Consider the following 9,864-nt stretch of genomic DNA (forward strand, 5'->3'; position numbering starts at 1 on the left):
ACCAAAAATTGGAGAACGACACTAGGGATCGAACGTGTTGATTAAGAAAAAGACACTTGAAGAAGGGATCGAGTGTCCCTAAAATTGGGCCTCCGACATCCAAAGGACATGAGAATTAAGGGATATCATCCCTTGGATCTCTACCAGCTGAGCTTATGAATTGCAGAAACCTAGAGGGATAAGTGGCAAAGGGAGCATGAAAAGCGCAATTTTGAGAACTTTGATGGTTTTGCTGAGGGGACATAAGGCAGAGTTTCTGGTTTTTTTTTTTTTTTTTTTTTTTTTTTTTTTTGAAATAAACAAAGCAATCACTACACTTAAATAATAAACTATAATAATGTCTACAAAGAGTTCAAAGAACAAGAACTTCTCATGGATTCCCTTCTGGAAGCCACACCAATGGAATTTTAGGGAACAAATCAATCCAATTAACTTAGTTTAATTACCATTAATTATGCAACAAGGAGACAAGCGAGGATGTTAATGAAGATGATGTTTTTGGTTTGGAACATCATATGAGAAGAAATTAGGAAGAAAATAAAGCTAAGAAACAAAGATTTTATTGAGTACATAAAATAATATTGCATATTCATATTCATATTCATATTCTAGTTTTACACATTTAAATCAAGCAAAGGAATGAAATTTGGTTGATGGGGTTTCTTGAAATCACTCAAATTCACAAAGGGGTTGCTTGATTTTGGCTAATTCCTTCATTTTTCTTGGTGGGGTTTCTTGAAATCACTCAAATACACAAAGGGGGAGCTTGATTTTTGCAACTTCCTTCATTTTTCTTGGTGGGGTTTGTAAATCAAAGCCATTTTGAGTGGTTTTTTGAGCCTTCAATGCCATGAAGAGACTGAAAAAAGGGGTCTATTTTGCCAACCAAGAAAAAGGGAATCATGAAGGATTTGAAGATGGTAACCTTCAGATGGATAATGAAGCCTTAGAAGGAGTTTAGCTTGTGAGAGAGCAAAAGGGCTCAAAGGAATGTTAGAAAACCCCAAACTTTTAAGCATTGTCTCCCATGATTCATACCTCTCATAACGCTGCTTTCTCTTGTTCCCTTCTCTTGAAACGACGTCGTCTATTTCCCTTCCAAACCAAACTTGCTCCACTGCTAGCCTCTCCCTACTATTTGGAGGCAAAGTTGCTTCCAATGAGTCAAATATTAGAGAATAATGATTCAATGCCTCTAGAAACCTTTGCATGAATAAAGGGTGGTTGAAATTCGCTTCCTTTTCAGCTATGGTCACCACTTTAGGGTTCAATGCCTTGATTTTATGTAGCAACACTCGAAGATCCTCCTTTACCAGCCTATAAAAACATCCGTCAAATATGATATCTATGGTAATCAGTAATGAAATGCTAAATATCCTGAACACTTACTTGTGCAAGTAGAGAACGCAATTAAAGGCGAGAGCTTCATCGGGGAAGAGCGTAAGAGCGGCAGGGATAAGGCGGTGATGATCGTGGTCATTAAGAAGAAGGAGCGGATGAAATTGAAATCTCAAGCCGAGAGAGTGAGCGAATTTAGAAAGACGGTCACCGGTCTTATGAAGAAAGTTAAGGTCACGACCAATGGCGGAAATCCTCAACATAGGAGAAGGAAAACGCTCGGCCAAAGCTTGCATGAGAGGCGGCCATTGAACACCATGCATGATATCAAAATCCACAACATGAATCCCTCCTTCCACAATAGCTTCCAAAATGGCTTGATTTGCAGTCAAATGGGTGAATCTTATAAAGGGTGTGATTTGATTCAATGACAAATAACAAGATTGAGTCAATTTTTGTTGTTCATCATCAATTGAACTCAAACTAGGAAGAGGAAGAACAGAAGAGGAATTTGAAGAAGGGATGCGATGGGAGAGAGAAGTGGTGAAATAATGAAGCAACCGTTCGGTGGCATCACCATAAGGAGAGGAATTTGAGGAGAGAATTGAGAGAAGGCGATGAGCTGAGAGGAAATCAGATTGAGAAATGAAATGAGCACAACGGATGAGTAATTGACGCATTTGGAGGGAATTATTTGAAGAGGAGGTGGTTTCTTCTTCTTGATGATGATGATGATGTTCATAATGATGAGAGGCCATCAGCATGATCTATTGCCACAAAAAAATGGGGTTTTTTTTTTTTTTTTGTTTTTATGGGTTGATATATGGATTTGGAAGAAGAGAAGAAGACCCACATCGGTTGTTTTTGATCTGGAACTTGTAGTAGTTAGTAACAGTGAGCAGCACTGTTCCCATTTGTGAGCTTTCATTATTTATATGAGGTGGGGAATGGAATGGTAGGGCATTGATTTGGGTGAGTGGAAGTCAAAACCCAGGGCGGGCGGCTTGTTTTGGTGGTTTGTGTTGGTTTGAGCAAGAGGGAGGAGGAAGAGAGAGATGATTACTTCCATTTTGGTTCATGTAAATCAATCATGGTTTCGTATGGATTGGATTTAGAAGGTAGAAAGGAAAAGTTTCTTCCTTTTTTGTGTCCTTTTTTGTGTCCCTTCTCTTCTATCAATTAAACTACATCAAATTCTATGCTCTATTGGTCAATGGAGAGATATTGTTCAAGAACTATGTATAAATAACTCCATGTTGGGCCTAAAAACCGTTCAAACTAGTTAACTCTCGTGCGTACAGATGAGTGGTACAATCTTTATGTACATAAGTAGATAACTGTCGTAAGATCATATCACTTGTAAGGAGATATAACGTCATGATAATCCACAATGTAATACATAGAACCATGTATATGCACATATCTAATTGTTTTTCTAGTATGGTATTAGAGTCATGCTCTTCTTATGTGTGGAACAAAGTTTAAGCCTCTTGGTGTAGTCACAGTGACTTAGGTGTCGAATAGAGGGTCTACTTTGTTTGAGGGCTCTAGAGGAGGAATCGAGTCTTAAGAGAAGGTTGTTAGAGAGCTCCAGAGAATGAGGTTTTGAAGGGAGGCTTTTATGTTGTACTTTGTTTGAAGGGTGAATTCTTGAGCATTGTTCCACATGGTTTAATTAAGGAGAAGATTGTGGGTTCACAAGTAAAGTAGACGAGTGGGTTCAAAAATAAAACCATGAGAGCTCATGCTCAAAGTAAACGATGTCATACTATTATAGAGGTGAGTTCTTCTCACCAATGAGTGGGCACCCATTTGGTTACGTGAGGGCAAAGACAAGTGTCATAATGTGACTCACGAGGATGGCATGATGCACCATCCAACATTCCATATGATGTGTTCTTTGAAGGCAAGACAAGACATAAGCAAGATTGAGACAACAAGGACCTTAATCTCAAAAGTTGGGGTTTTGGGAGGAGTTTACACATGCAGCTTTGGTGTTCAATCATCCATATGAAATATGATACTCATCAAATATGATATGGTGTAGATATTCTAACTAATTATAATCATGCAACTCCCGAACCGCTTTCCCTCCTCGACTGTCACAGCCAGCGAACACATTATATATTGAGTTTTCCTCTTTGGGTCACCCTTATAAAGAATATTTCGTTCTCCTCCCCAACCAATGTGGGATATCACATGCTAAGAGGCCTCGAAATTTCAAGCAGTTCACTCTGAGTCTTGAGGTTGTTCACCCATTTATGGTGTCTCAAATCTACCGAACAACGGAGAGAACTATCCTTCGGTTCGGATACCTTGATAGTTGAAATGCATGGTTTGTGAAAGGGTATGAATGATATACATTATTGAAGCAAAGTTAACCCCAATTGTTGGCTCAACACTGACACTCCCCAATGCCTTTTGTTGATTGCATTGCGTTGAGAAATGTGCAGGAAGGTCGATGTGTCTGAATCAAGAGCTCGTGTGTGCCTTTTTCAATGCCAATCTTGGAGGCAATTATTATGAGGTTGGGAAGAGTTGAGTGATAAAGTTGTGGGCTTTTCCCATTCTCTACTGCTTTTTGCAGTCATTTCCATATCCTGTGTTCATTTTTACCCTACAAAATGTGGAGTGCAAGCTTTAAAAAGCTGAGCCCCCCTCCTCCTCCTCCTCACTTCAAAATGCTTTCTTTTCTTTCCCTTTCAATTCAACTCTCTTCGATTTGACATTCCATCATTCTTCACCTTCTTCTTTCGTCTACACTTTTTTTGACTCCTATATTTCTCGATATATTTCTCGATATATTTCTCGATCATGCTCACAAACCCACGAATACAAGTGAACAAAAAGATACAAAGATTTACGTGGTTCGAGGAGAAGAAATACTCCTATATTTACTAGCAGTAGCCAATTACTATAACCATAGTGTTTACAAGTGTATGTCTCACGTTATACAGTTTAATTTTCAAAGTTTCTCTCCATTGTCTCTACGCAAATACAAAATGACACTGACCTCACATCTCACAAAACAATCCGACAAAAATGTTCATGAATCCACGAATCTTCACGACAATTCACAACACTTCGTTGGTATATACATGTTATGAATTTCTTTCAATATCATTAAACATTTATTTGGGACAAAGAATTTTTTTTTTTAAACTAAAAAAAAAATTATAAAATGCAACATGAATTTAAATATAATTTAAATACATGAATTTCTTGACTAGAACGTCTATAACATGAATACTGTGGAGAAGCCAACTCTATAGTGACTATTCATTTAGTGTTGCAATCACGCTAGAATGAAAGAAAATATTTTAAAAAAAATTGACCCCACGGTTGTAATTAAAATACGCAAGCGATGCAAACATGAATCATCACATTTATTCATAGTGGAGCCTAAAACCATGCATAGTTCTACGCGCACATCGTACACAAAAATCTTCTAGGGTCATACCCACTTCAGTAATTCTTGTGCCTCCGTTGAGTATGCACTACTTTTATATGTAAGTGGTATCACTTTCATACGAACCCTACACTAAATGCTTTGATGCAAGTAGGTTCTCCCAAAGAGTCATAGAAAGAATGGAACTTTAAATATATCATTTTTCATGTCTAATGAATCACGCACGTTCATGAGTTCTCATAAGAACAAAGCATTCGTAAATATTTGTTAATAAATATTTTTTTGTCATTTGCATTGCTTACATAAATATATCATTTAAAAATTATAGTTATCATTCATTTTCTCGTAAAAACATATCACACAAAAACTATCAAATATATATATATTTTTTAAAACTATACAAGAATCACATCGTGACGTAACAATTTGTTCTCATTTTAGATCCACTCAAATCTTCTAAAATCGAGCTTCCACTATTAAAATTTATTAGGTAAGGCATAACCCAATACTTTAGTGCAAGCTTTCAAGCCAATTGACCCGCACGAGTAGCGCCGAGATACTACTTTTGGCATCTCGATACAAAAAAGTTGCAATAATATCATTAAAGAAAAAAGTTAATTTTTCTTTTTCTTTTTATCATTATTATATGACAAAAACGTTTATCGAAAAGGCGTCATCGGAGCTTCGTCGAAGATTAAAGGTATTTTCATCTAGAAAATCCATAAACGAGTCTAGCAAGGATTTTAATTGCGTATTGTTCTACTATTTGTGTGTCGTATGATTGTCAATCTGCAAAATGACTTGAATATTTCGATTTAGTCAAGTCAATGTTAACAAACCAATCGACCTGAATTTTTCAATTTTTTTAATATTTATTTCAATACAAAATCTAACTCAATCATAGATTTATGGATTAAGAACATGTTCGTTTACTAATATTCAAAATCCCAAATTCAACGCGGGGCGAGAGTGCGACATGTTCATTTGCTCAAATGGAGAAATTCAAAGAAACCTGCAGAAAGCGAAAGAGAGAGAGAGAGTGAAAAATCTCAATCTCCGAGAAGTGACTAAGTGGCCACTCGACCATGCCGATCGACAAGTGGCTTTCGATGCCGGCGACTCGTACTACAGTTGCATCCAACTGCTTCTTCTTCGTCTTCTTCGTCTTCTTCTTCTTCGCAGTTCCACTCCGATCTTCCATTTCCCCCAATTTCTCTTCCTCCGATCAATCCAGGCCTTGTTTCACTGCAATGGTAAGCTCGTCTTCTCTTTCTTGTTCTTTGTTCTTTTTTGTTGCGATTGTCTAATAAATCAAACCCTATCCGCCCTGCTGTATTGTGCCTTGTAGCTGTTAAAAGCAATCGACAATATTGTAAGTTTATGAATGCGTTAATTTTTTACCTTAAAAGCAGAATTATCGAGTAGAATAGTCTTGAAAATTGAGGACGCTGTTCTTTTTTTGTTGTTAAATTGCGAACTTAGTTTCCATATTGGATTTGGATATCCAGAAGTTTTTACAAAATTAGTTGAAAGGTATTATAGTCAACTTTAAGACCAAATTTGTACATTTTTCTTGTTATTAATTTTTTTTGAAGTCTTAGTTCTCTGATAAACGTAAAACAGGGAGCAACTTATAAAAAAATCTGGAAACTTTTGTGTGAAAAAGTTGGGGTTCATTACCGTTCTCCTTCCTACAGGTAACACTTGTTGGCTACTCTGCTAATGGATTGTTCTACTCAATTTTTGTCTCGTTTCTTTTCATATTCTTTTCATCAGGACAGAAACAAAGACACTGAAAGTTTCAAAAATGGTGGAAAAAGATCTTTTTTTAGAGCATTTGATGCAGACTTCTTCAGTAACACTGAGGTATACATATGTATAGCGAAATTCTTTTTTGTTTTCATGTTTTTATGTCCTGTTCTGTCCTTTTAATCCATGTAGGGCTTGGAACTTCTGTTTTTGCGTAGATGGATGAGGTTTTAAAGGGGGCTGAAGAACTTAATTTGCCTGTAATTCGAGCCAATCGGAAGCTAGTTGCTTCTGAAAATGGAGGTCTGCATAATCCTTCTCCTTTAGTGTTCAGTTCCAACTGGGCGAACGAAAGATTTCTGCATAAGAGTAGAAGATTTTGCTATCCTCCTGTTTCTGGAGTAAAGAGACCAAAAAATGAAGAAGATATTGCCTTCATGAGCGTATGTTTGTGCAGACTAACCTTTTTAGTTTTAAATGGGTTAAAATACAAGTTATAGTTTATGAACTTTCATATCTACTAGGTTCTGAACTTATAATTTTGTCTCTAAAAGATAAAGAGTAAATTGAAAGGAGCTAAATATTAGGGACTAGATTGAATAGTGATGACTTTTGTGGTTCTTGATGTGTTGGTGTCTATTAGGTTCTTGAACTTGGAGAACTGATCAAAACGAAGCAGATTACATCCCAGGAGCTCGTTGGAATATTTCTGAAGAGATTGAAAAGGTATTTATGCGCAAAATCAACTTATAGTTTTTGCTATCAAGGTTGAAATTCTTATGCAACAAATTTTTGCAAACAATACCAGGTATGACTATGTTCTTCAAGCAGTAGTTTCCTTTACTGAAGATTTGGCTTATAAACAAGCCAAAGAGGCTGATGAATTGTTCGCTCGAGGAGTGTATTTAGGTTCGTGCTTTTTAGGATTAAAATTTGTTCTGCCACTTCAATGGAAGTGGTTGATTATGGTGGTCCATCGATCAGTTGTAGTTTTCTTGAACTTTCCTCTTCATTTTTCAAATGCTGTGTTAAATTTATACATGGAGTTAATTCTTCGTTTTACAGGTCCACTACATGGAATTCCATATGGGTTGAAGGATATAATTTCTGTTCCAGGATATAAAACAACTTGGGGATCAAAAAGTTTTAAAGAACAAGTAATTGATGTTGAAGCTTGGGTTTACCAGCAGTAAGAAAGATTTGGCTGTAAATTTCTCTCAGAAATATGTCAAGTGACAACTTTCACCAACAAATCATGAATTATTTGGTTATACAGGTTGAAGTCAGCAGGTGCTGTTCTTGTCACTAAGCTTGTTACGGGATCGCTTGCATATGATGACATCTGGTTTGGTGGGAGAACAAGGAACCCGTGGAATATCGAGGAGTTCACAACAGGGTCATCAGCTGGACCTGCAGCATGTACTTCTGCAGGTGCCTTTTAGACTTGATTGGATTATTTCACCTTAAAATGTTGGGAAAACATCTTCCTGGTTATAAAATATTTTTGTTTGAACTCAAAAGCGAAACTGCAGCAGTTTCAGTTCGAACGGAGACTTCATGGTCTTAACAATAACCATGATTTGCTTTGGGACTACCAAGTTAGGTCTATGTGTTCCTTAAGAAAAAAAGAGCTTGTGTCGTAGTTTCTTGGAAATGACCGAGAGAGATTTGGCTTTACATCTGATGGCCCCTTCTTTTACTAGGTCTGGTTCCATTTGCTATTGGATCAGAGACAGCTGGTTCGATGACTTATCCTGCATCTCGTTGTGGAGTGACTGCACTGCGGCCAACATTTGGGACGGTTGGTCGCAGTGGAGTGATGAGTATATCCGAAAGCTTGGTAGTAGCTACGAGTCCTTTTTTCTTTTAGTTTCTCGACTCTTCTTCGGTATTCATTCTTCCTTTGCTTAACAGGACAAGCTTGGTCCATTTTGTAGAAATGCTATTGATTGTGCAGTCATTTTGGATGTCATTAGAGGAAAGGATCCACATGACCTCTCATCAGTTGAGAGTTTTCTCGATGATCCATTCTCCATCGACATTTCGAAACTTACTGTTGGATATCTCGATGATGCTGATATGGAGGTTAGTTAGTAACTCCATTAGACCAACGTCATCTGTCTTGACATCTGGATTGTTAACACAATTTGTACAATTAATGATGATTATAGGTTGTTCGGGTTCTTTCATCAAAGGGCGCAAATATGGTTCCATTCAACTTAACTTATTCCCTCGACTCTGTTCAAGGCATCCTTAACTTCACTATGGATATTGATATGTTGACTCATTTTGACGAGTGGCAACGATCGGGGCTTGATCATGAATATGAAGCTGAAGACCAATGGCCAACAGAACTGCGACGAGCACGTTTAATTCCCGCAGTAGATTATGTGCAGGTACTTTTGTTTCTTGTTGACAAATTATAGAAACGTGTGATTTCAAGTTATTTGATCATATGCACAGGCACAGAGAGCAAGGGGAAAGCTAAGAAGGGAAGTTAAAGAAAGTTTCAATGTGGATGCTTTGATTGGCAATGCCACCGACTGGGAGAGGGTCTGTATGGGAAATCTTGTTGGTCTGCCTGTCATTGTTGTTCCAACAGGTTTCAAAAACATCTCAAACCCACCTGCTACGGGCACCACAAGAAGAAGAACCGCCATTACTACTGGAATCTATGCTCCTCCTCACAAGGATCACATTGTATGAACACTTTTCAACATTTTCAAGTTTTTGGAACAAAAATTTGATTCCTCCTTTAGCTTTGGATTTTGTTGAGAAGTGTGATTGGATTGATGATGTGTTGTTGTAGGCGTTGGCTTTGGCCATGGCGTACCAGTCTGCAACAGATCACCACAGAGCAAGGCCACCCATCGATGACTTGGGACCTCATGATGCTATTCCAGAACCACCTTTGGTTCCGATTCCTCCAAGATTGTTGCACCTTTGAGCGTGAATCTGCACTTTAATCCATGGTCTTTAATAGTCAACTCAACACCGCCATTGAAATGGTAGATCATATGACTCGTCCCAATCTGCACCTTATGTCTTACATTTTGGAGACTTAAACATGTTTCAAAGTGACTCTTTCATGTGTTTAATAGATTTTTTTCTTTTTTTGCTTTTGGGTTGTGGTCAGGTGATTCAAACATAAATCATAAGTTCTAGCGAAAGATCATTGAAATGCAAAAACGTGAAAACGTTTAATAATCCGACTACTAATCCAAGAACAAAAATATTGGTTTGGCATTCTTGATGTTTCTACTTCTAAAATTTAGGTTTGACTCTAGCTGGCTCTTTCTCGGACATCTTTATTATAGATCATTGAAGTTCTTCGTTTTGCTATTTTGTTTAGCCACAATCCACAATAA

General features: G+C 37.4%; 2 protein-coding genes across 2 annotated transcripts; one reads left to right on the plus strand and one right to left on the minus strand.

Annotated features, from left to right (window-relative positions):
- Window positions 1–607: 607 nt before the first annotated feature.
- Window positions 608–2,096, minus strand: LOC111453746 (scarecrow-like protein 18). Its single transcript, XM_023095003.1, has 2 exons — window positions 1,390–2,096; window positions 608–1,317 (listed from the first exon to the last, which is right to left on the minus strand). The coding sequence occupies exons 1-2, from the start codon at window positions 2,094–2,096 to the stop codon at window positions 843–845; spliced, it is 1,182 nt and encodes a 393-aa protein (XP_022950771.1). The 3' UTR covers window positions 608–842.
- A 3,625-nt stretch (window positions 2,097–5,721) lies between these two features.
- LOC111450695 (glutamyl-tRNA(Gln) amidotransferase subunit A) lies at window positions 5,722–9,642 on the plus strand. The gene is made up of 13 exons (XM_023090938.1): window positions 5,722–6,000; window positions 6,371–6,444; window positions 6,529–6,613; window positions 6,715–6,939; window positions 7,140–7,222; window positions 7,305–7,405; window positions 7,562–7,685; window positions 7,773–7,927; window positions 8,200–8,336; window positions 8,411–8,581; window positions 8,668–8,892; window positions 8,960–9,196; window positions 9,306–9,642. Exons 1-13 carry the CDS (start codon window positions 5,833–5,835, stop codon window positions 9,441–9,443), a joined length of 1,923 nt encoding a protein of 640 aa, XP_022946706.1. The 5' UTR covers window positions 5,722–5,832; the 3' UTR covers window positions 9,444–9,642.
- Window positions 9,643–9,864: the final 222 nt, after the last annotated feature.

Source organism: Cucurbita moschata, unplaced genomic scaffold (genome assembly GCF_002738365.1).
Source record: "Cucurbita moschata cultivar Rifu unplaced genomic scaffold, Cmos_1.0 Cmo_Scf00001, whole genome shotgun sequence".
Classification (NCBI taxonomy): domain Eukaryota; kingdom Viridiplantae; phylum Streptophyta; class Magnoliopsida; order Cucurbitales; family Cucurbitaceae; genus Cucurbita; species Cucurbita moschata.

Bases quoted from the DNA above. Each gene is read 5' to 3' on its own strand.
- LOC111453746 (XM_023095003.1), bottom strand. From the start codon at position 2,096: ATGGCCTCTCATCATTATGAACATCATCATCATCATCAAGAAGAAGAA. The intron at 1,318-1,389 runs GTAAGTGTTCAG...ATGTTTTTATAG, and splicing joins TGCGTTCTCTACTTGCACAA to GCTGGTAAAGGAGGATCTTC.
- LOC111450695 (XM_023090938.1), top strand. From the start codon at position 5,833: ATGCCGATCGACAAGTGGCTTTCGATGCCGGCGACTCGTACTACAGTT. The intron at 6,001-6,370 runs GTAAGCTCGTCT...AACGTAAAACAG, and splicing joins GGCCTTGTTTCACTGCAATG to GGAGCAACTTATAAAAAAAT. The intron at 7,928-8,199 runs GTGCCTTTTAGA...TTCTTTTACTAG, and splicing joins TGCAGCATGTACTTCTGCAG to GTCTGGTTCCATTTGCTATT.